Source organism: Hyperolius riggenbachi, chromosome 8 (assembly GCF_040937935.1).
Source record: "Hyperolius riggenbachi isolate aHypRig1 chromosome 8, aHypRig1.pri, whole genome shotgun sequence".
Lineage (NCBI taxonomy): Eukaryota > Metazoa > Chordata > Amphibia > Anura > Hyperoliidae > Hyperolius > Hyperolius riggenbachi.
In genome coordinates, this window is record NC_090653.1 from 127,146,657 (window position 1) to 127,173,410 (window position 26,754).

Genomic DNA, 26,754 nt, shown 5'->3' on the forward strand with positions numbered 1-26,754 from the left:
ATTTGTGGTGCGTTACACAGTGAGTTTGGTGTGTCAGTGTGAAGCAGTACTCTAATTACACTCCCTGATTGATGTATACACATGCAAGATGTTTTAAAGCAGGCCTGCAATTTAGCATTCAATGTGATTTTTGCCCTTAAAACGCTGCTTTGCGTCAAATCCAGATTTTTCCCTGGGACTTTTGGCATCTATCCCACTCCGCCATGCCCCCCTCCAGGTGTTAGACCCCTTGAAACATTTTTTCCATCACTTTTGTGGCCAGCATAAGTGTTTCTTGTTTTCCAAGTTTGCCTCCCCATTGAAGTCTATTGCGATTCACGAATGTTCGCGCAAACCTAACTTTTGCGGATGTTCGCGAACCGAGAATCGGAGGTTCGGGACATCTCTAGTTGTGTTGTGATATGATTTATGAAAAGTCGCACCATGTGTTCAATGTGTGGAGCAATTATACAGTGAAGCATACAGTGAACGTATGTTTCACTGCCACTATAAATGCACACATTACTCCTTTAACGCACAGCATGCTGTGTGTTACTGCATTGGAACCCGCTGCACAGCACTGGATGTAAAAGCTGCATAGGAATATCACTTCATTGCGATGATATTGTACATTGTGATGCAACACAATGGACTTAGTGTGAAAGGGCTCTAATGCTGGATGGTCATGTGACCTCTGTTTTGCCACTTCTAAGAGAACAGAAGCAGTCATGTCATACTTAAAGCGGTTTAACACCCAGCATTACAACTTTGCTTTAAAAGATTGCTTACAGCTTAGAAATTATTATGCCAGATTTTTTTTAAGCAGAAATTCACTGAATGGGTTAAACATGATATTTTAGTGTTGGATTTAACTAGGAATCCGCATCCATTCTTATCTTTAGTTACAAATGTATCTTTGTTTGGAATGCAATTAGACCTCTGAAAAGCCTGCCGGGGAAGCCCTCTTTGTTCTCTCAGAGCAGTGTTTGTTTATTACTTTGTAAATAGATACATTTGTAACTAAACCTAAGCACGGTGGAGGATTTCTAGCTAAATGCAGCACTAAAATGTCATGTTTAATCCATTCAGTGAATTTCTGCTAAAAAAAAAATTTGGCATAATCGTTTCTAAGCTGTAAGCAATCTTTTAAAGCAAAGTTGAAATGCTGGGTGTTAGACCACTTTAAAGTGAATATCCAGCATATAACACATATTGAAAGGACCCACCTCTCCTGTAAAGTAATAATTACTTGTCAGGTCTTCCTTTTGTGAATCAGTACTGGAGCTTCATGTCCGCTGACTTCCGGGACGCAGACCCACCACCTGCTGAGAAATGCCATTGAGTTTTCTCTATCTCAAGTAGAGAGAACGCCAAGGTGTTTTTCAGCATGGGGTGGGGCTATGTGCTGGAAGTTGGCAGACATGGAGCTCTGGGACTGATTTACGAAAGGAAGACCCAGCAGTAATTATAGCTTTACAGGAGAAGAGGATTTATTGAATATGTGTTATACGCTGGATATCTGTTTAAAATTGTAATTACACTTTCTTAAAAAATTGCTATTGCATTCCTCTGGGCTACGCAAGTATTTTTGAAAACGCATTTTTAATTTTAAATTGCAGCTGGTTCTGCATTTCAAAAATTGTCAAAAAGCTTGACAACTTTGAAACCATGGAAATGGTACCTTTCTACATGGCTATCAGAATGATTTTAATCACACAATTTCAGTCCCATGAGATTCTCATGAGATTAATCGCTTGGATCACATAGGTTAAAATGAGAAATTCTATATCTGCAGTTTACTTCCTCAATCACTTAGTGCTCAATCATATAGCAGAAAGCAGTAAACATTATTTTTCTCTATTCTAATACAGTAGGAGGTTAAAGGCTTAAAGAGAACCCGAGGTGGCCTTGTATTACGTTAGTGGGGCAAAGAGGCTGGTTGGGCACACTAACACCAGCCTCAATCAGCGGGAGGGAAGGGACGAGGGCGGGTAGCGGCGATGCGGAGGAGGCGGCGGAGCGGCGCTGACAGACAGCGCTAGAGTAAACATTGTGCTGGCGACACGCTGCGTGTCGCCAGCACTGCGGGGGTATAGCGGCGAGCAGGGGGGTCTTTGAGACACACGATGGGGCAACAGAGGCTGGTGTTATAGTGTGACCAACCAGCCTCTGTGCCCCACTTACGTAATACAATGCCACCTCGGGTTCTCTTTAATAATTGGACATATAGGACTCATAGGAGACACCTCCCCCCCTCCTTCCATTTCCTTTCTAGGTATACCCCCAGGAGAAAGCAGACCCACAGCAAAAGTTTTCATTCCACATGTGTACTATAGAAATCAATTGCAGTGTGCCCTGTGTATTTCATTGACTACCTCAGAGTATAATTAGTTTATCAGCAGATGTGACTTACAGCAGTGCTGGTTGGCTCTGCTTCTTCAGGAAAGACTGAAGCTTTAACCCTGTCTGTGCTCCCTGCACACTGCATACTATTAAAACTTCAGTTATTTTTAGGATTTCCATAAATTGAAATAAAGAAGGTTTTCCCCCCTAAAGGTTATCATGCCGTGCCTAATCTTTAGAGCAGAGAGGAAGTCCTGAGTTTAGATCCATTTTAATTTGATTAGACTTATCCATCAGCAATCATCCACAGATATCATGTAGTAGCACTTAAAAAGGAACTCCAGCCTAAACAAACATGCTGTCATTAAGTTACATTAGTTATGTTAATTAAAATAGATAGGTAATATAATCTCGTACCTACCCTGTTTTAAAAGAACAGGCAAATGTTTGATTTCATGAGGGTAGCCATCTTTTTGGTTAAAAGGAGGTGACAGGGAGCATGAGACACAGTTACAACTGTCCTGAGTGCTGATCACCCCTCCCAGTTGCTAGGCAACGTGAACAACAACATACGTAATCCCATCATGCTTTGCACAGCATCAGGAAAAAAAAGCCCAGGCAGTTTTCTTTGATGGGCGGACCTTAGCTAAAAATGCAGCTAAAAATGATGCTGTAACGATTGTGGAATTATCTCCGTGGTCAGCGCACAGGATGCGCGCTGCCACTGCGGAAATCCTCCACAAGCGTATAATTTGACAGAACCCAGCTGTGGTGCAATGCACCTGTAGAGGGGAATTCCTGCCAGCAGATGGAGCTGTGGAGATCTGTACTGCCACAGATGCCAGACGGGAATTGTACGAGTAGAAGCAATGCAGGGCGAGATAGCCCTTAAAGAGAGAGAGAGCACAGAATGTATGTGTCCACCAATCTAGTCGCCACCCAGCGACGGTGAACACACAACAGTGAAGACCAAGTGGGAAAGCAATCGCAAGAGATGGCGATTGCTAACAGCGACACAAGACTGAATAAGCACAGAGATGGAATGTATGTATGTCCACCAATCTAGTCGCCACCCAGCGACGGTGAGCACACAACAACAGAAACCAAGTGAGAACGCAATCACAAGAGATGACGATTGCTAACAGCGACACAAGACTGAATAAGCACAGAGATAGAATGTATGTGTGTCCACCAATCTAGTCGCCACCCACGAAGGTGAACACACAACAATGGAAACGAAGTAGGAACGCAATCGCAAGAGTGGCGATTGCCAATAGTGACACAAGACCGAATTAGACAGAGCACAAGTGTAGCAGGAAAGACATAGCAAATAACAATGATCAGAACTTCAAGGAAAATAACAAACGCTAGCTAAAGGCGAACACCGCTCTCATTCGCAAAAGTGAACGCGTTCAAGACACGATCACCGCGCGTTAGGTGCCCATTGATAAGCGTGCCACCCTAACTAACCAACGTAACACAAACACGAGGTACAGAACGCGAACGCTTGCTAAACGGTTACCTCATCGAGCCTACAGCAAGCGTTCGTATCAGACAAGACAGACAGAAGGAGTAGCCAGAAGCAACCGCAGCTCTGACCTACACTTCCAGACAGAGTACAGAAGGAACCACCGCCACTACCGCTAGAGCGGATGCGATCCAGACAGACAGAACGATTTCCTGTCGACCGCCGCTGGTGACAAGACAATCACAACAGTGAGACAGTACAAGGCAAACAGGTAATACAACCTGACTACGCCAAAAGGGATGTCTAGTGCAGTCCCAAGGAAAACTCTAAGATAATCTTAGCAAACAATAGCAAAGGCTGATACTCCAGGAGAGTTTAGCAGGAACAAACCATCATGACCAGCAATGAATTCTGGGAGCACAAGGTATTTATACTGCAAGCCATCAAAGGAGGCAGCTAGGCAATTTGCATGACAAGTGTATGCAAATTCCTCAGCAGCAGAGCAACTCTGAAACTTGCAAAGTGAAGACAGGTTTCTTTTCCTGGAGACCTGCAGCACTCAGACCTAAAGAATGGACAAACAGCTGTCTGCCCGTGCAGACAGCTGAGCAGATCATTACAGATGCTTTGGTAAGAAAAAGTTCTGATGCTGTGAAACTGTTAACGAAACACCAAGCCTTTTCAGTTCTGCTGAGTAGATTTTTAGTCCAGAGGTTCACTTTAAAGAGTAACTGTCGGGCATAAAATCAAAAATCAATTCTTTATTTTTAGCTGGTAAACAAGTAATAAGGATGCTAATCAGGCAATCCAAAAGTTAAAATCACTATTACTTTTCTTGTTGATAAATTATCATTCCCAAGTTTACCTGACTCTTATTTGGTACACAAAAGAGAAGTCCCAGGGCATGCTGGGTTGTCTTTTTTTTTCTTCTCTACTTCCCCTCAGACTTAACTAATGCAGCCTGATTGGCTGAAGCCTCTTTCCCTCCCTTGTTGAAACAATGCACTTTTTATAGTGAAGGGCGGGCAAATCAGGCAGAGGAGACTAAGGGCAGATATTACATCAGGACTGGCTTCAAAATAGCCACAGTAAATATGGAAACTGTCTAGAATAGGATTCTATACTTTTCCTTTATAAAATTCACAGGAATCATAACGTGGATAGTGCAATACATATGTTATGTAAGTAGAGCAAGTATTTATCTACTTATATATTTGTTTTTTGTCCTGAGTATAGCTGACAGCTCCTCTTTAAGAGTGATTTAGGTTTTTTGTTAGAGTTTTTTTTCTTTCTTTCTTTTTTCTTTTTCTTTTTTTTTTTGAGTCTCCACTCAAAGTTTCTTATGTGACCCTGTAAATAGGTGAGTTCTAGCAGTATATAACCTGAAGCTTTGTCTTACATTTTGCAGTTCTGTGATTGATCAAATGATTGCAAAAGGATGGCACTCCCATTTAGCATTTTGTTTCAGAAAGGTAAGATGTCAAAATGTGTGTTAAAACCCCTTATAATGTATTGAGTTCATTTGGCAGAAATTTGCTTTTGCCTCTAGCAGACCGCTTCATGCCAATGTGCGTGGCTGCGGCGGCAGCCCCAGGACCGCATAACGCTGATCGGCGTGAAGTCCTGAGGCTCTGTTTTGCAGGAGGATGCGCATGCATCTCCTGCTTGGTGGGTGGCCCGGAGCAATCGTCGGTCGGGAGACTGTTAGACAGCGAAACCGCTGTCTAATTACTGGTACAGCGCTGTGATCTGCAGCAGCGCAGTACTGGGAACAGCCGTGTGACATGGCTGTCCCCCTGGGGGACTCAAAAGCGATCCGCTGTGATAGGCAGATGGGGGAGGAAGGGAGGGTAATTTACATAAAATATAAAAAAAAAAAATCAAAAAATGTATTAAAAAAGACAGCAAATATTTATTTATAAACAAACAAACAAACAAATCTGGGGGTGATCAGACCAAGCTCTGTTGGTGGGGGAAAAAGGGGGGGGGGGGGAGGAATCACCTGTGTGCTGTGTCGTGCGGCCCTGCAGCTTGGCCTTAAAGCTGCAGTGGCCTATTTCACACAAAATTGCCTGGTCTTTGGGGGGGGGGGGGTAAAGCCTGTGGTCCTGACAAGGTTAACGGAAGATGAAGATCACTTTAAATTTGCCCAGAAACATGACATTTTGTAGCCAGAGGCTCTTTTCAAGTCAGGTTGGTGAAAGTGTGACTTCATGACAACACGCCTTTACACAAATATCACTATAAGCTAGCAGATGCTCCAGTTCACAGACTGATAAATGCACAGATTTGAAGAATATAGCAGGACTATATCCCTCCTTTACCAAGAAGTGCTAAAAAAAAAGTTTCTGGTAAAGTTCCATACGGACTTATTTTTCAAACTGAGAATTGAAGAGATTATAAAGAAAGCACTCGTACACACCGAGCCATTTCTGTCAGCCGGTAGGGCGGCAGTGCCGTGTCAGCGCTGTACAGATGCGTCATGAGCCTCCAGGCTTGCAACACCTCAGTTGCTAGGGAGGGGAGCAGAGAGACAACAGGTGGCACATGAACGAGAAGTTAACCATGGGCGGGGTAGCGGGGAGAACAATCTGCTCATCGGGGATTGCTAAAGATCTGGCATGCTGTCGGGTGGCTGCTGTACACATGCTGGATTCACTAAAGATTCTCGACTAAGGTGGCCTTTATTGTTCACCACTGCTGAGTTCAATCCAGCTTGTGTCCATGGCTTAAGTGGACAATGTGTTAAAACTTGACATATGTTTGCTTTAGGCCTCTGTACACATGTTGGATTCACACGATTATTGGCCGAGGTGGTCTTTATTGTCTGACACTGTTGAGTTCAATCCAACTTGTGTACCTAGCTAAAGTGGCCATTATGTCAGACTCAACATTTGTTTAATTTAGAACTGATTGGGTTGAGTGACCATTAACACAGCACACGCTTTCCTTTGAATTATTTCTACCGAAATCTGATTAAAAATTAATTGCATCATTGTTCCATTACTAGTCATGAGATTAATGCAGATTTACCACCACCTTAAAATGATTAAGTTTGCACTGACTGATTGTATTCCACTAAAAAGATTTCAGACATAATGATCAAAATGATCCTATTTGCCACAGTTAATGTCAAATGTAGCCGAGAGCAATAAAAATGAGCTATGAATAGTGGGAGATTGTTTTACCGTGCCTTATTAAAGATGATGCAGCATCGAGGTATCAAACTTTGTCTTTCTGATTAGATGTGTGATGACTCCTCCCAACCCATATTAGACAAGTTAGATTGTACTTACTGCTGCTGGGGATCATATCTCTGTCTGGCACAAAGAGTTTATATCCATAGTGCTTCTCCAGGATATCTGGAAGTATTTCTAGTGCAAATTGTTCCTCCTCCTTGCTTTCATGATCTAATGAGTCTGGATCCACTTTGGTGTATGAAAGGTATGCATCATATTCTTTGTTGTCTTAGGAAGGAAACAGGAAATAAACAGTAAATATATCAAACTAATTCATGACCTGGTATTTATGTGCACAATTAAAATAATAATGTACCTTGTGATATATATTAGATGTGTAGATAAACAGACAAGTAGAACAATCAAGTTTTAGCAAAAGCCAAAACCACATTAGTCAGAAAGACCTTGCAGTTAAATTTAATAAAGATAATACCATTTACTAGCGATGGTGTTGTAATTCAGCACATCACATTTGGAATAACCTAATACTCCTAAACACCCCACTTCAGCGCCATTTCAGTGGACAGGGTCAGAGGGATTCACTTACATGGCTCCATGGTGCATTTCACGTGACTCTGATACTTCCTCCTTTTGGCTTTGGAAGGAAGAAGTGGAGTCAGGGCCAGGCCGAGGCAGAGGCGAGAGAGGTACAGCCTCAGGGCACAGTGTAGGAAGGGGCACACAAATCACTCAACTATTATTCCCCTATTGTGTTTGAAGCAGAGAGACTTCAAGCCAGATACCTAGAGATTAAGGTGTTGGGGGGCTTTGGGGCCCTTGAGCTCCTCTTAGTCTAATAGCAATCAGTGTGTGACTGCTGGGGAGGGAGCCATGGAGGGGCACACTTTGGTGTCTCATCCTTTGGTGCTGGAGGAACTTGTACCAGATCTGAGTAGAGTCATGTGAAACGCGCGGTGAAGCACAAGTAAGTGAATTACCCTGAACCTGTCCACTTGTCCGGTGCTGAAATGGTTCTGAAAATGGTGTTCAGGAGTATTCAGGAGTTCCATAATTAATATGCCGAATTAAAACACCAACATTACCATTTGCTTGCTTTCCCATAAAAAAAGAAAAGAAAATTAAAGCGGTTTAAAACCCTGACATAATATTCAATAAAAACATGTTTTCCTACTTTTTATATGCCGTAGGGTTATCATATTTGCATTTGTGCATAAGTATTATTATTCATTTAGAAGTTATAGGTTCTCAAAAGTACAGTTTTTTGCTTTGTGAGCTGACTTTGCATTTTATTAATAACTGGTTTTATTCATTATGTATTGAAGGCAGACATGCTTAGAGTCTCTGTCTGTGTGGAGCTGCTTCTCCACAGTCAGAGAATGTGTCACATTCCTCACTTGATACATTTAAGTAAACAAAAGATAACACAATCTATAGCTTTGGATGCCTCCACATTTCACTGCACTGAATTTCAAGCTCTGTGTGTAACCCTTCGAATGCTGGTCTAGTAAAAAAAAAAAAAATGCTGGTTGCATATAATATGCTGTAAATAATGTTTTAGAGCAAAGATGAAATGCTGGGTTGTATTCCGCTTTAAAGGGACACTTAAGTCTCTGTAAAAAAATGAGTTTTACTCACCTGGGGCTTCCAGCAGCCCCCTGCAGCTGTATCGTGCCCACGCAGACTCCATCAGATGCTCCTGGCCCCGCCAGCAGCCACTTCCGGTTTCGGCGACAGGCCAGGAACGTGAGTGATTCTTTGCGTTCCCGGCCACAATAGCGCATTCCCGGCCACAATAGCGCGTTCCCGGCCACAATAGCGCGTTCCCAGCCACAATAGCTCCCTCTATGCTGCTATAGCATCTGATGGAGTTTGCGTGGGCACTATACAACTGCAGGGGGCTGCTGAAAGCCCCAGGTGAGTAAAACTCATTTTTTTACAGAGACTTAAGTGTCCCTTTAAGCTGGCATCAACGGGGCCCGGCCAGCATTCTGTTTCAGAAAACTTTACATCACTTCTACTGTCTACCGAGCAACTTCTTTAGTTCAAGTCAGTGAAAGCTATTTCTAGGCATTTTGCAAGTACTGATAATCCAATTATAAAATACTTTGATATTTTATTTCACTCCTTAGATATGAAGAAGTCACTCGGCGGGAGTAATGAAACATCTTCCATATGAGGCAATGTCATTATTCTTTGGATATACCGTGACCTGAATAATTAAGGGCCTTCACAGAAACATAGATTTAGGCCATGGCAATGCTCTGCTGCTGCAATAATAAACACCTTGCCGAAAGAACAGTATAAAATTACTCATGATGAAGTCTGCAAACAGCAAAATAAACTGTATACATAAGTTATTTCTCCATGATGATGGGAGCAGCCATGCTGGTTTTTCTGCTAGAGCATTTTCCACTTAATAATAACTAAACACTACATGTGTCTACATACATGCACTGACTTTACCTGCACATTTACCATGCTACAGGGGGCATCACTTTCACACAATGCTCCTGTATGACAGATGTGGACCTTTTGCCAATGTAACATTCCTTGGTGGAAGCACCAGCACTTTACAGAGTGTATCTTGTCACTAACTGTCCCTCAGAGGGGCTGACAATCTAATCCCCGCTATAGTCATATGTCCATCGTAGTCTAGGGAAAATTTAGAGGAAAGCCAATTAACTCATCTGTATGCTTTGGGGATGTGGGAGGAAACTGTAGTGCCTGCAGGAAACCCACACATACAAGGGTAGAACATACAAACTCCACACAGATAGTGTCTTGGGTGGGATTCAAACCAGGGGACCTACATTGCAAGGTGAGAGTGAAAAATACTGTTCTTGTGTTCTTGAGAAAACAATATATATATTGTAATTGTAGATGCAGACTTGAAATGTTGTAGATAACGTGGGTTTAATCCATATCACATTGAGCCGGATGGCTGTTGTAGTCTGGGAGAAGACATTATTTCACGCCAAAGTGCTGACACAAGTAATACAAATGCAACTAGATCTCTTACTCTATTTGTTGCCCAGTGTCTATGCTTTTATATTGAAGTCATGTTCACACTTGCATTGGGGTTCAGAGGCCTCCATGTCTTGTTATACATAGTGCATATCACTAGATTGGGCATGATAACCACCCTGCATCTGTTTAATTGCTTTTTCATCAGTTCTCACCCTCTCTTCCACTATAAAAACCCATATTAATCAACCCAACTTTTATTGTATAGTATAGATGTAATCACTTGTTGGTGGTTTATATTGTTATGATGTTCACCAGTGGTATTACATGTTACATGTATGCTGCATACATGCAAAGATATGTAATAACTCTCACTTGCCATTTATTAACTGTCATTTATAAGAAGGTCTTACCCAACACATATTTGTATTATTGAGTGGGATTCATTCTTGTGGGCTAATGTAATCCATGCCAGTCTATTTGGTTTCTAAATGGTTTTCTATGTGGAGATGGAATTTATAATATAGATGATTAAAGGGATCCTGAACTGAGTAAAATTATTTAAAATAAACACATGATGTACCTGCAAATGAACATTATATTTCTACCTCGCCATCAATTCCTCTCAGAAGCTCACCATCTTCTTCTTACAATGCTTCTTTCCAGTTCTGACAAGATTTTGTCAGTACTTAAATATATCAGTTGCTGTCAGTTATACATTAGTTTCTGTCAGTTATAACTGAGAGGATAACTGATGAGCAAGGTAATGTCCATGTTTCTCTATGGCTCACATGTGCGATATAACAGTTAAACAGTGTGCTGACCAGGAAGCCGTAATGGTGTAACTACCATTTTCAAGATAGAGGACTGAGAACTCCATTGATCACAGTGGACAAACCGGAGAGGAGAAAGAGATTGATGAGTAGACTGCACAGTAGGTAAATATGATGTGTGTTTGTTTATTTTGACTTTTAATTTTTAGTTCAGGTTTGCTTTAAGTTGACGTAATTGTATGATTGGTGGTGCATATTTATTCAGGGATGTTTCCTTTCTGGTCTATGAATTGCACTTTGATCCTTTACGATTCAGCACATTTGTACTGTAATTCAGTGTCCCTTGTTGTTGTATTAAGATTCTAATGTCTCTGGGTACTTCTAGGCGATTTCTACCGGTCGCCAGGACATATTTCCAATAGAGTGACCTTACAGTCAATAAATGTAATTCTGTGAGGAGGCATGGCTAAAACCTTGCTTTTGACATTTTGGTTAACAAGACGTTATGCCCACTGAACTTTCAAGCGTTCACTCTTCCGAAAGCATGTGAACATGACCTAATTCTACTTACAGAGATATGCCTGCTACAAACTCTGGTTGTAATATCTTCATACCAATGTAACTTGGTTTATAGCAATGGGAGCCACTGTTTGCGAGTTTTTTAGCTAGCTAATTAAAACCATTCGAACACAGTGCAATTAAATTAGCATCGTAGAGTTTCTGAAATGATTCTTGTTTTGTGCGATCTGTAGGCAGACTGCATAAAAGCTCAGAACATTACAATGCTTAAAAACAAACAAACTACTGTTCCTAAGTGGGGCTACTTTAGTGTTTAAAGGACATCTGAATTGAGAACAGTATGGAATGTATAATTGCAGATTTTCTTTTGAAAATGCTACATGCTTGTTTGTAGTGCTGATCCTTTGCCTCCAATACCTTCCGAGGCACTGATCTAGATAAATCCTGCAAATTAGGGGTCCCGCCTCTGCTGTGACTCCACTGGCTGCATGTTTTTTTTCTAGTTGTGTGACTCATAAATTACTGATACCAAAAGACCAGCATTACACCCAAGCATGCAATAATGATGGTAGCACTTTTGTTCTGTAACTTCAGGAACCCCTTATAAACTGTGGCTAGGGTCTAATTCGGTGCACTCCCCCCTTCCCCTGTATGTTTGTCAGCATGCAGACAGCTTATGCTGGTGTATGCGCATGGTGCACATGGACACATAAAGTTAGCTCCCTTGTGCGATTGGTAAGATGCACTGTCTTTCCCAGGAGAGGAAGTTAGGATGTGTGCTCCTAATCCATTGATAGGTTTGATGCAATGAATGTGTTTGCATGTCTGCACTATGCATGTTACAGGGCCAGAGTTAGGACACCTATGTTTACCTGGGTACTTCTACGCAGTATAGGTGACTAAGCATAAGAATGCATTCTTCTGTGAACTAAAACCCTGGCTTTTAATTTAGCTGTAGGGATAACAGTTGTGCCTGGATGAGTAAATCTGTGAATGCATTTGTTTGAACATTTGCATGTGAGTGTGCGAAGGGTTAATTGATTTTTGCTGTTTCTAGCCACACCCCCTTCAGCACCTCCCTTTCCCTAAAAATTTATTTAATGTCCTAACTAGAGGCGATGTGCCTGGATATATGTATGTTTATTCTTATCATTGACCCCTGTGGCTAGGGTCTAATTCGGTGCACTCCCCCCTTCCCCTGTATGTTTGTCAGCATGCAGACAGCTTATGCTGGTGTATGCGCATGGTGCACATGGACACAAAGTTAGCTCCCTTATAAACGGCAATTACTATACATGACCTCAAGTCCCTTCAACAAGCTTGTGGTCGAACTGCATTGCTGGGATGCTATTGAAGCTCTTGTTCTTGTACAAATGTAAAGCTATTAGCAACACAAGCACAGTAAAGCTAGCCATACATCTAGCGATGATGGGCAGATTGGACCAAGAGACAAATCTCTCTCTAATGGAATCTGATTAGAGAGATGTCGGCTGTCCATACACCGTAGGCCAATTCCCGGTCAATTTCATGCTGTAATCAATCAGGAATCGGCCTTGTGATTTCGCATCCGTTGGCCTGATGCTGTCCACCGTAATGTAAAATGTGCCCCCCAGTGCACTATACTTCACCTGTCTGTGCCTGCCACTGGCTCCAGGCTCCATCCGCAATCTGCATTCACACGACCCAAGTGGTTGTCAGCATATACGTAGGAAAGTGTGTGATGCCACACATGATGCGCCTACGTTACTCCGGCAACCACGTGGGGGCATGTGTATGCTGATTGCAGGTAAAGTATAATGCACTGGGGGGAAGGGCTGGGGTTTTGTCACATTTTTTGCTCATCTCGATATCGCTCGCCATGCACCCCATTGACCACGAAGACTTTACATCTTGCAGCATGTCTAATTATTACATGCGACCAATTTCAGCCCGACCCAAGCCCTATTGTCATTTTTTTACCCCTACAATGTACTGCAAGGTAAAATCTTAGGACAGCAATTTCCATTGTGTTTCCAATGTGTCTGCCTGTGACACATTATGATGAGCATCAACTGTTCATGATGCTCAGCATGAAAGCAGGTCCTTTTGGAGCAGGTGGCAGCACAGTCCTGGGACATGCTGTCATTTTTGCATGAAGTTTGTCCTCTTTCATAAACCAAAAATGACTGTTAGTGGAGTACCACTAATAGTGACAACTAGGATTAGCATCAATAAGGAGGATCAGGATTGTTTAACACTGGGGTATTGGGTGGCATATCTTGTAATAACAGGATAGCAATAACCATAACATACAAAATGAATTACGATTTTCCCTGATATTTTGCATTACGATGCGTAATTGTGAATTATGATGCGCAATTACGCTTATGTGTAATTTCTGCTCATCACTAGCAGGTTGGGTTTTTAAAAACAAAACAAGCAATTAAAAATAAAAGCAATGCTGAACTTGACCTGGTATATACTGTATTTGTGAATTATATTATACTTTTGCAGTGTGAAAACTTCCATTTTTTGCCTAGCGTCATTATTTTCCTGATCAGCTTCAATTTCGCTGCATGTCATTTTTGGTGCCTTAAATTGGCCTTACATTTGCAGAAAATTATGGCTGAGGCTCAGCATGATGATACGCCGTTTTGTTCAGATTTTGATAAATAACCCCCATGAGTTTTCTACATGTCCTATTCTATAACACAGAAAAAAATATTCCTTGGAGTTACCATGCTGGTTGATTACGTTTTGTTATTTTGTCTTCTGAAAGGCAAATGACTTTGCCTGCACTATTGCAAGCATATTCTTGATTTAAAATGTGAACTTCACACCTGCCCTATATTATGCCATAGGGCCTTTTTTTGACCGTTCACCCTGAAGTCAGGATGGCAAATCAGACATGATCACCACCCAGGCCACCACCACTCAGTCTCCCTACTGGGAGAGGTACTGCTGCAGATAGAGGGACAATGAGAGATAGGCAGTATTGTGCATATTGTTGTGAATAGTGTGCTGTGTAGCTGCTTCCTAGGTGCTCTTCTACTTGCAGTTTGCCAACTCAGGAACCCTCAATAGTCCTTTTGAGGACTGACAGTGACATTGATCCTGCTTGTTTGTTATTGCTTTTTTTGCGGTGTGCCTGTGATCACCGTTACAGCCCACCGTCACTCCACAGAAGTAATTGTCTGACATTTGTGACATGAGGCGTGCTGTGTTACTCCCACACGGCATCACAGCAACACCCATGTGACTATTGAGCACACCCAAGCTGGGCTGCAGCTCTCTTAACCACTTGAGGACCACAGTGTTAACCCCTCCTAAAGACCAGGCCATTTTTCAATAAATAGGCCACTGCAGCTTTAAGGCCGCACAACACAGCACACAAGTGATTCCTCCCCCTTTTCTCCCCACCAACAGAGCTTTCTGTTGGTGGGGTCTGATCCCCCCTCATGTTTATTTTTTTTGTAAATATTTATTTTATTATTCTTTAAATAAAAATGTATTTTTTTTTTCTTAATTTTATGTACACCTTCCCTCCCTCCCCCTGTCAGCCAATCACTGTGATCGGCTGGCATAGGCTTCAGCCTATGACAGCGGATCACCCCCGAGCCGACAAGGGGGACAGCCATGTCATACTGCTGTGCCCAGTACAGCACTGCCTTAGATCACAGTGCTGTACGGAGTGAATAGACTCCTAGCGGCGACCGCCGATGGAAAACTGAAGGCGGGGCGGAGCTCCGCCTACCAAGAGGAGATGCGCGTGCATTAGCGTGCAATCTCCTGCAAAACAGGCCCGCAGGACCTGGGGCTGCCGCCATGTCCACGCCCGGCGTGACGTGGTTGGCAAGTAGCTAAGCTGCTCCACATCTTGTCTCAGACTAACCATACTGTGTTATTGATGATATCAGTGTGCCGCCCCCCTCCCCCCCCCAAAAAAAAGCCAGTGTGATGGGCATTTGTGACAATACCGCTTTGCTGGTCACTGCCTGCTGCACTTAATGTTATCTTGTCACATCAACATCTGTGTGACCGTACTGTGTGTGTCACTACATCACTGTTATAGCCCATTGTCACTGTACAAAATTAAATTAGTGTCGGACATTTGTGACATGCTGGGTGCTGTGTTACCCCCACACAGCGTCATAGCAATGCTCGTGTGGCCGACCATACTGTGTGATCAATGATCACAGTGTGGCAAAAAAACAAAAATAAACCTGTGTGACAGATAAGGATGAACTCTGGGAATCGGAACAGCTCTGGGATTTTTGCATCGGAATTCAGGCATTCCGATTCAAATCCTGAAGATTGAGTAGCATCTTTTGTTCTGCCGATGCAAAAATCGGCTTCAGAAACATGAATTTTCAGCAAACACGGCATCAACACAATTTCTAGGAACGTGAAAATTGGCCTCTAAAACAAGAATTTTCACCCCATAGTGATGTCAACAAAATGGCTGCCGGGGATACCTTGGTCCCAGAGGCCACACTAAAGTGGCAGAACGAGCAGATTTTCACATGAATGAGGAGCCCAGGGGAACAGGGTGCGTATATATTAGTACGATGCTTGTGAGCTGGGCGCAGGGTGAGTTGAATGATGGCTTGACCTGTTGCCACTCAATTGTTCAATACTATTTTCCCTCCAAGTCGTAGCAACTCGGAAGGAGATGCAACTCAGAGGGATATGTAATTCAGGGGTCGGCAATTGATGTAACCCCGAATTACCCTTACTCACCTCGTACACTATAGCATTAATGCTATAGACGCGCCTAATTTTGGTGCTCACCGCTGAGCATTGTGTGCCAAAACCACCTGCTTTGACCAGGGCAACCCCTGCTCTTGTCCCCTATACCCCCCATCCATGTGGAAAACTGCTTGTTCTGCCACCCCAAGGTAGCCTGCAGGGAGCGGGGATTCCCCGGCAGCCATCTTGTTGGTGTCACTGTTTACTGAAAATTCTTGTTTCAGAAACCAATGTGCACTTTACTAGCCATTGTTTTAATGATGTGTTTGCTGAAAATTCTTGTTTCCTTATCCAATTTTTATAGTGTTAATGACGTGATTGCTGAAAATTCTTGTTTCCGAAGCCAATTTTCACATTGGCAAAATTATTGATTGCATTGTCGTCAATAGAAAATGCCTTCAAAACACAAAAATTGGAACACGAATTTCGGTATTTGGTTGAATAATGCCGAATTTAAACCCTAGTCACAGACATTAGTGACAATGCCTCTTGACTCTTCACTGTTTGTTGTGAGATCAACGTGTACTGACTGTTACTGTGTCACTTCAATGTCTTTGTTCAATCAAAAGCCTTCCTCATGGTATTGCATGATGGATAAGTATCTGCCTGTAATTCTCAGCATTGGAAACACCATTAATCATATTCCTGACCAAATCTACAACTCCATTTACAGAAATGCAGCCCCAAACATTTAAGGAACCTCCACCATGCTTCACTGTTGTCTGCAGAAACTCATTATTGTACAGCTCTCCAGCCCTTCGACACACAAACTGCCTTCTGCTATAGCCAAATATTTCAAATGTTGACTTAGCAGTCCAGAGCACCTCCTGCCATTTTTCTTCCCCCAGTTCCTATGTTTTGTGCAGACTTGAGTTGATTAGTCTTGTTTCCACGTCAGAGGTATGGACTTTTGGCTGCCACTCTTCCATGAAGACCGCTTCTGCACACACTTCTCCAGACAGATGGGTATACCTGGGGCCCCACTGGTTTCTGACACTTCAGAGCCGATGGCACTGTTGGATATCTTCTGATTCCGAAGGGTAATAAACTTGATGTGTCTTTTATCTGCTGCCCTAAGTTTCCCTGGCCGACCACTGTGTCTACGATCCTCAATGTTGCCTGTTTCTTTGGGCTACTTATAAGAGTTGTTGCGGGTTTGAAGGGAAAAGGTAGTAACACCAAATATTGATTTGACTTAGATTTTACGTTTGTTCGCTTACTTTGCGTTTTGTAGATTGATAACAATAAACAATTATTAATATTTCTGAAAGCATTCTTTGTTTACAGCATTTTTTCATTCCTGACTAAAACTTCTGCACAGTGCTGTATATAAGATGTCCCAGAGTAAAATATACTATAAAATTACTACAGTGGTCCTTTAAAAGCATAAATAGTCAAATACTACTACAGTGAGACAGAACATTTATATTATACTTTTCTCTTGGCAGACTCACAGCGCCAGAGCTGCAGCACTTAAAGAGGAACTCCAGTGAAAATAACGTAATAGAAAGTGCTTCATTTTTACAATAATTATGTATAAATGGGTTAGTCAGTGTTTGCCCATTGTACAATCTTTCCTCTCCCTGATTTACATTCTGACATTTATCACATGGTGACATTTTTACTGTTGGCAAGTGGTGTCACTGGAAAGAGCTGCTGCTCGCTTTTTTGGCAGTTGAAAACAGCTGTTATTTCCCACAGTGCAACAAGGCTCCCACAGTATGATGTCAGTACCTCAGTGCCGTGAGGTGCGGACATCACACTGTGGGAGGGGTTTCACCACAATATCAGCCATACAGAGCTCCCTGATTATCTGTTTGAGAAAAGGAATACATTTCTCATAGGAAAGGGGGTATCAGCTACTGATTGGGCGGAAGTTAAATTATTGGTTAAGATTTCTCTTTAAAGAGGAACTCCAGCGTAAACAAACATACTGTCATAAAGTTACATTAGTTATGTTAATTAAAATAGATAGGTAATATAATCTCTTACCCACACTGTTTTAAAAGAGCAGGCAAATGTTTGATTTCATGATGGCAGCCATCTTTTTGGTTGAAAGCAGTTGATAGGGAGCATGAGACACAGTTCCAACTGTCCTGTGTCCTGAGCACCTCTCCCAGTTGCTAGGCAACGTGAATAACAACATAGGAAATCCCATCATGCTCTGCACAGCATCAGGGAAAAAAAGCCTGGGCTTTTTTTCTTTGATGGGTGGAGCTTAGCTAAAAATGCAGCTAAAAATGATGCTTTGGTAAGAAAAATAAAGTTCTGATGCTGTGAAACTGTTAAAGAAACACCAAGCCTTTTCAGTTCTGCTGAGTAGATTTTTAGTCCGGAGGTTCACTTTAAGGCATACTCCACCAGGATCATTAGGGAGCCTTGCCTAAAGACTACTTACTGCTTTATGTACTGGCTTGAGCCGGGATTTGAATACTTGTCAAAGGGCTCAAATCCCACATCAAATGTAACAGCCTTACCAGTACACTATCCAGCTACGATGTAACACCAACAATGTATGGCTAAGATAATCTGGTAGCAGTAGTTCCATAAGGATAAGTAAACAACTCCTGCTGTCAAATGAAATGAATTAAACTGTAAAGATGGAGATAATCAGGTGTTGTTTATATCACCAATGATTATTTTGTCTTATTAAGTTTCCAGTAATAAAATGATATCCCACAAGTGACTACATTACTGTTTTGACAAATAAGACAATTTTCAGACATGAGTAATTGCAACATTGCTTTATCAACATCTGCACTATCTGTGCCTCTCACAGCATGGCCTCAGCTAAACTAAAACAGACAGATATATTAACTCATAACTATGTTGGCATGAGCAGGAGTACAAAAAACCGCAAGGAAGAATGGCAACACAAACTGCACACGTGCTGTGCAGCAAATTACAGCTACCTACAACAACTAACCAAGAGCCACCAGTCATTGTCTGTCTGTTATAAGGTAGTTTGTGATTGGTCTTATTGCATTGCCTAAAACAATTAGACAAATATGGCATATTTGGAAATGTTATTTATTATTATAGAGTCCCACCCATGCATCACCAGCTACTTGTTATACAATATCAATAACACGCTTGCACAAGTTAACTTAAAAGTTTGATTTCATAACCAGAAAGACTGAGAATTTTTTATGCATACAAAGTTGTCTCTGTGTACAAAATATACAGTACTTTCTTATTACTTTTTGTTGTTGTTACACGGCACCGTGATGTAAGGGGAACTGTTACAATTAGACGAGTCCCAGGATCAGGAAGCTCTCTGGCTACCTAAACGTGGGCTCTCTGGCAACCTAAAGGAGTCTCCCTGGCTACCTAAACAGGGATCTCACTTGCTCCCTACTGATGGGTGGGGGGAGGCTCTCTGGCTACTTAAAGTGGGGCTCTAGGGCTACCTAAAGGGGGTCTACCTGGCTACCTGAATGGGTTGTCTCACTGGCTCCCTACAGGTTGGGGGTAGCTCTCTGGATACTTAAAGTGGGGTTCTCTAGCTACTTGAAGGGGGTCTCACTGGCTCCCTAAAGGGGGACTATCTGGCTCATTGAGGGGGGTGGGTGGGGTTTCTGGCTATCTGAAGGGGGGCTTTTCTGGCTCCCTATAGGGGGCTCTCTGGCTACCTATATTAATGGGGCATCTATAATGCATGGCTACCTATACTAATAGGGCATGGGGGGAGGGAATTGTGACTAACTATTCTGGGAGGGCCCCATTTGACTACATGACATTGGGGGCTCCTGTGGCTACCTATGCTAGGCTTTATATGCCTAATTAATACTGGCGGCCACCTCTAGCTAGCTATATTGGGGGCTGCCTAATACTGGGGAGCAACTCTGACTACTGCATTGCAACAATGTGTCCGAATTTATTGTAATAGGTGCAAAGTATTGACCCTCGACCTGGGAGCTCTACAGCTTGGACACTGCCCTGATCAGCAGTATTGCTGATCTTCCACTGGTGGCTTCAACCAGCGCCCAAATTTCCCCGGCATTTTTTTCAGGTATGCCTGGCTGGATATTGGTTGAGAAAGTGAGTTTTTACAATTCCTAAACCATACACTTCCTGTAAACTACAAGCATAGTGAAAGACATAAACTCCCACTCATCACTTCTGATGAGTGGCACTCATTCTGTAGAGCAGGTCAGGGGCATAGAAACCCCAGAAATACTGCTTTATTTAAACAAATAAAACATAAAAATTTAGTTCACTGCTACAAAAAAAAAAAAAAAAAACAGTCCCTTTCATTTACAAACAGGCATTAAGTCTTAGACTTAAATTGAAAATATTGTCAAGTCAGAAAATGGAAATTTCGGGAACCAGACAGTTTTTTTACTATTTTTTGTTTCTCTGTTTTAAGCTGGAGACAAAGGGGAAATTTGTTTTATGCTCCCCCCCCAGCTTCTTCTAAGGGAAATTCAGGCACTGGTTATGGTTAGGCATTAGGAAGGGTGTTTAGGGGGGTGGTTAGGGTTAGTAAAAGTTGAGAAGGGGGTTTGTGCAGGGCGGACAGTTAGGGTTTGGAATCTAGAAGAGGGTTTGTCCTGGGGGGTGGGTGTTTAGGGTTAGGTGTGAGGAAGGGTGTTTTTGTGATAGCGGGCCATTAGGGTTAGTCTTTAGGAATGGGGGTCTTGTGCAGGTAGGGTGGGTAGGGTTAGGCATCTGGAAGAGGGATTGTGCAGGGGGACAGGTTAGGGTTAGGTGTCAGGTAGGGTGCTAGTGCGAGAGCAGGCCATTAGGGTTAGTTGTTGGGAAGGGGGTTTGTGCAGGTGGGGCGGTTAGGGTTAGGGGTCTGGAAAAGGGTTTGTGCAGTTGGGATGGTTAGGGTTTGTGCAGGGGGGATAGTTAGGCATTGTTAAGGGGGTTTGTGCAAAGGGGATGGTTAGTGTTAGGCATCGGAAAGGGTGTTGGGGGGAGGCTGGGCTGCTAGGGTTAAGCATCAGAGGGGAGGCTTCTGTGTGAGAGTAGGGTTATGTTTAGCTATAGCAAAATATCAGTAACAATTTCCTATATTTTTACTATAGAAAATATATACTTTAAATAGTAGAATATTGGTAAATGTACCGATATTCTATCGGCAGTGTTCCTGCCACCGATTTTCCATGGCACTTGAAATTCACTTATGCCAGCTACGGTAATTGAATTTCAGCTTTTTGAACTCCTGGGACTGAGTGGAAATAAGCCGATATGGTGTACCATTTTTTTGGAATGTGTAAAAATAATCTAAACAAATATGGGTTGCTGACTCATCTCCACTCGGGTGGGAAGTCTTCTGTTGGACTTGGGTTGCACTCCAGAAAAAGGTCAAACTGAGACCAATGAGTGTGGGGCACAGGGATTGCCCTGAAGAGGGGAACTAAACTATACAGGGTGGGAGGAGGTGCTACAGTGTGGAAAACCAATGTAAGTAATTAAAAGAAACAGGCTGTTCCTTTTAATTACCTTATATTGGTCTTCCATGTTGGGGCAGCTCCTCCCACCCTATATAGCATGCTGTGGTTGTTCAGTCAGTATTCAGTCGTGTCTGAGTCTTTGTGACCTCATGAACCACAGCACTCCAGGCAACTCTATCTTCTACTGCTACTCAAGCTTGTCCAAGCTCATGTTTGTTGCTTCCATAATACTATCAAGCTATCTCATTCTCTACCATCCCTTTTCCTTTTATCCTCAATCTTTCTCAGCATCAGGGTCTTCTTCACTATGTTATGTCATAACCCAATTGAGGGCTGCAAACTTTTTCTACCTAATAAAAGAACATGTTCAAGTTGATCCCAGGCTGATCTAATTACATTGTTCTCCATGCGTTATAAATTAACCTCTCCGTATTTGTGATGACGTTTTTGTTGTTCTGTCATTAAAGAAAGCCTTATGTATTGGTCTTCTGATGCTTTGGCAAGTTTGGTCTATGATTTGGATCCAAGAGGTTCAACAAAGTTTTCCCGGTACCCAATTCATTTCAATCTAGCCATGATCAGTTACTGAAAAAGCTCACATTTTCTTCATATGACAATGTGATTTCTTACACCATCACTTAGTTCTGTCACTGAACTTCTGACAATCCTTCACAGTCAGAATGTTATCATAAATAGTTCTGCTAAAACCCGAGACACTTTCCCATTTGTAATGGGTGAACAATCCCTGCAAGTTGAGTGACTTAAATGAGTCTCAGAAGAGTCTAATCTGCCATCTGATCACGTGCGTCAATGGTAGGAATAAGACGCAAGAAAATTTGGCCTTTTCTGCAGAGGAGTTAACATGGGCAGCATCACAAATGTGCTTAAATGTGATTAGTGACCTAAATGTAGCACAGAATCTTAAATATTTATTCATTTTATGTTGTAACTTTTTGTTGTTTTTAAATATTTAGAATCCTAAATCTTTCTGCTCATTTAAAGGATTACATGAAAAAAATCTCAGATTTAGAAAACGCTATCAGGCTTGGACAGGGATGCTCTGTATATATCTGAAAAAAGGTCTACACTTTCCATCCACTGTTAATGTTGTAATTATTATTATGTATTTACCGTATATAGCAATGGCACATTTGTTTTGACAGTGTTTCACAATATACACAGAGCATTCATTGCAGTTCACTGCTTAGTATGACTACCACATTCGATGGCCATGTTTGGGGGTTAATCAAAATGGCTGTGAGTACAGATTGATGCTACACAAGACTCACAAGACACACAAGAGGGGACAGTGGAGCCACAGAATCGCACAGTGGAGGCACAGGGGGCAGAGCGGGACACTGGAGGCACAGGATAGGGCAGTGGAGGCACTGGGGACACAGGATGGCACAGTGGAGGCACAGGGGGGCAGAGAGGGACACTGGAGACACAGGATAGGGCAGTGGAGGCACTGGGGACACAGGATGGCACAGTGGAGGCACATGGGGGCAGAGATGGACACTGGAGACACAAGATAGGGCAGTGGAGGCACTGGGGACACAGGATGGCACAGTGGAGGCACATAGGGGCAGACAGGGACACTGGAGACACAGGATAGGACAGTGGAGGCACAGGGGGCACTAGGAACACAGTGGAGGCACATGGGGACAGAGAGGGAAACTGGAGACACAGAATAGGGCAGTGGGGGCACTGCGGACACAGGATGGCACAGTGGAGGCACATGGGGCAGAAAGGGACACTGAAGACACAGGATAGGACAGTGGAGGTACAGGGGGGCACTGGGGACACACAATGGCACAGTGGAGGCACAGGGAGACAGAGGGGGACACTTGAGGTACAAGGGGGCACAGTGTGCCAACTTACATATAAGTAGACAGGAGAAAAAAGGGGGCGTACCCCTCCACCAAGGGTGGATAAGTAATATGTATCAAACGCAGATAGAACAGAGGCGCCAAAAAGAGTAAAAACACTATTATTTAAAAACAGTAAAAAGAGGGAAGGTAAGGTGGACTTACCTCCCTCTAGCAGTGGAAAACAAAACTCTGAGGTAGAGTAGAATGCATTTATTAAACAGTGTAACTCCTAAAGATGCAACGCGTTTCGCGGGCCACAGCACCGCTTCCTCAGGCTATACAGGAGTTCAAAAAAGCTGTATCCAATCCAAGTATTGAATGAGCACTATCATTCAATACTTGGATTGGATACAGCTTTTTTGAACTCCTGTATAGCCTGAGGAAGCGGTGCTGTGGCCCGCGAAACGCGTTGCATCTTTAGGAGTTACACTGTTTAATAAATGCATTCTACTCTACCTCAGAGTTTTGTTTTCCACTGCTAGAGGGAGGTAAGTCCACCTTACCTTCCCTCTTTTTACTGTTTTTAAATAATAGTGTTTTTACTCTTTTTGGCGCCTCTGTTCTATCTGCGTTTGATACATATTACTTATCCACCCTTGGTGGAGGGGTACGCCCCCTTTTTTCTCCTGTCTACAGAGAGCGACTTTTATACCCGAGTGGGGTCGGGTACCAATTCTCCCCACCTGCCTTTCAAGTGGTTGCCTGCTGGTGACCCTTTTTTGTGAGTATATTTCTGCACGAACTATCTAGACAGATTTTCTCTGTTAAAACTATATTGCACTATTGGGCTCTCGGTGCCCTGTTTTTTCTTTTGTTTTACAACTTACATATAAATTCAACATAAGACCAAACCTAAACCTATAGTCTCCATTTTGTTAATTAACTGGGGAGTACCTGTATACAGTATCAGTCATTCATATTTGCAATGTTGAATGCTGAATTGAAGGTATTACTCTCTCTCAAGAAGGTAAGGACGTGAAATTTATCTTTAAGGTTCACCTGGTCAAAGGTCAAAGGCTTAAAGGTAATTTTATTATTCATTATAATTGTTCCAATTCCTATATTCTCATTTTTTATTATTATTCAATTTGAGCCATCATAATTGAACACCATCTCCAGGTACAGATCTGGAAATAATACCTTAGTAATCAGTGCCTTCTATTGTTAACTCTTTTGTGTGAAAAAGGGCTTATACAGTTCAAAGTTTGCCTCAAATTTTTGATCAAATGAGCAAAAGAGACTACAGTGAGATAGTTTCAAGTTTTGTGGGTGTGGCTACTGCTGATCCCTGGATTGTATCATCTCCAGTGTTGAAACTGCAAGGCAGAAATCACAATCTGAATCAATTTAAAGAGAAATCGTAACCAAGAACTGAACTTCATTCCAATCAGTAGCTAATACCCCCTATGCATGAGAAATCTATTCCTTTTCACAAACGGATCATCAGGGGGCTCTGTATGGCTGATATTATGGTGAAACCCCTCCCACACGAAACTGTGAGGACCATGGTCCTGGCAGTTTCCTGTCAGTGAACCTCTTTGCATTGTGGGAAATAGCTGTATGTTTACAGCTGTTTCCAACTGCCAAAAAAGCAAGCAGCCACTATTTCCAGTGACATCACCTGCAAGCAGTAAAAATGTCACCATGTGAAGAAAGATATGGCTTTGGGCTGGGGATGCCGTGAAACGGGCCTCTAGTTTGTGTTGTCCCCCCAGGCCAAAAGGTCCCAGTCCTCTCCTGATGTGATAAATGTCACATTGTAAATCGGGGAAAAGAAAGCTTTTACAATGGGCAAACACTGACTAAATCATTTATAAATACTTATTGTAAAAATGAAGCACCTTTTTTAGTTATATTATTTTCAGTGGAGTTCCTCTTTAAGAATACGGCATCCTGTAGCACAGGCAGTTAGTGGTGCAGGAAGTGGCCAGTGTCGGAGCCACCGATCAGGTATTTTACAAGTGATTTACTTGGCATCAACAAATCAAGGAGCTTCTATATAGACATAAACAAGCTATTCAGTCGAGTAACAAAGTTGATCAAGAAAAATATTTGTGCTGAGGTGGGTCTTAATCTATAGTAATTTTTTCCCGGTGGATGAAACAATCTCAGTGCATAAAATATTTGTAAGTGGATAAGTGACATTGTTACACACCATCCCCATGATTCTTGAGAAGGAGTCTGAAGTTTTTGTACAGAACTGGCTTTGGGCCGGTTCACACTTGCGGTTCCCTGCTAAACGGACCAGATGACCTGACCGGATCCGGACCGGATCCGGATCGGAACCGTACGGTTCTGATCCGGATCCGATCCGGATCCGGTCAGGTTGCATCAGGTGTTCATCAGGATGCGATCCGGATCCGTTTGGCAAAAGATAGTAGAAATAAAATAAAAATGTTGGGGTCTGGGAGGTCAGCAGAAGGTGGACCTGTGGAATCAGGCCCTCCGCTGTTTAGCACTCACCTCCACCTCCGACATACTGCAAACATCTCCAGCACGTTTAAAGTCACTACTGCTCCACTCCAAAATGCTTGCCCATGTGTCCCCATCCAAAATCGCCGCTACAATACGCATAGGAAGTGGGGTAGAACATCCGGATTTTTAGCCAGTGTGTTGTGCGCTCTCCGGTTCTCATTGGTTTGTATTGGCCGGATGGTGCATCCGGCTCCGCTCCGGATACGGCTGCCGGAGGACCAAAAAATAGCGCATGTTGGGTCTTATGCCGGAGTCCGGATCCGGTCCGGACGAAACGGACGCATGTGAACGGACGCATAGGCTTTCATTGCTATGCCGTGCGTCCGTTCCGTCCGTTCTGCATGCGGTCCGGCTCCGGCACGGCGATTCCGGACGGCGACCGCTAATGTGAACCGGGCCTTACACATTCTTGATGTAATGCAATAACATATAAGAAGGAACTGTGTAGCTAGTGCAATTTAGTTGCTAAAATTGACCAACATGCACAACTATTCCAGATAGGTTTCAGTTCTTTAGAAAAACAAATGGTAGCGGTGATGAATATAACTAAGTGGTCCCTAACCACTCACTGAACACCAAATACATCCGTTTTTTGATTTTGCTATATATACTACTAAATTAAACCAAAACATTGTTTAAGGATACTTTAACTATAGCCAAGAAAAATGGACATTTCTTATTGAGAGGCTGCAAGTTGAGACATAGGCTTCAATTCATGAAGGGCTGTTCGATAAAGAGAAAACAGGTCGGTAATAGAGATGGCCCGAATGGTTCACCGGGGAACTGATTCGCGCGAACTTCGGTGGTTCGCGTTCGCGGTGAACCGCAAACTATATGCGAGTTCGACCCGCCCCCGATACTACATCATTAGGGTCAACTTTGACCCTCTACATCACAGTCAGCAGACACATGGTAGCCAATCAGGCTACACTCCCCCCTGGAGCCCCCCCTCCCCTTATAAAAGGCAGGCAGCGTCGGCCATTTCACTCACTCGTGTGGCTGCAGTAATTAGAGAAGGGAGAGCTTGCTGCA

General features: G+C 42.8%; 1 protein-coding gene and 1 long non-coding RNA gene across 7 annotated transcripts in view; one reads left to right on the forward strand and one right to left on the reverse strand.

Moving 5' to 3' along the window:
• The window catches only part of LOC137529100 (uncharacterized), a 31,538-nt gene extending 22,211 nt beyond the window's left edge, over positions 1-9,327 (forward strand). Inside the window, exons 2-3 of the long non-coding RNA XR_011023582.1 lie at positions 5,199-5,262; positions 9,120-9,327. This is a non-coding gene — a long non-coding RNA (uncharacterized lncRNA). The remainder of the gene's footprint in view (positions 1-5,198; positions 5,263-9,119) is intronic.
• Positions 1-26,754, reverse strand: part of IL1RAPL2 (interleukin 1 receptor accessory protein like 2) — a 1,439,628-nt gene that overhangs the window by 25,712 nt on the left and 1,387,162 nt on the right. For all 6 annotated transcript variants that reach the window (XM_068251064.1, XM_068251062.1, XM_068251061.1 and 3 more), the window contains one exon: positions 7,087-7,257. In XM_068251064.1, the coding sequence (XP_068107165.1) occupies positions 7,087-7,257 (171 nt within the window). The remainder of the gene's footprint in view (positions 1-7,086; positions 7,258-26,754) is intronic.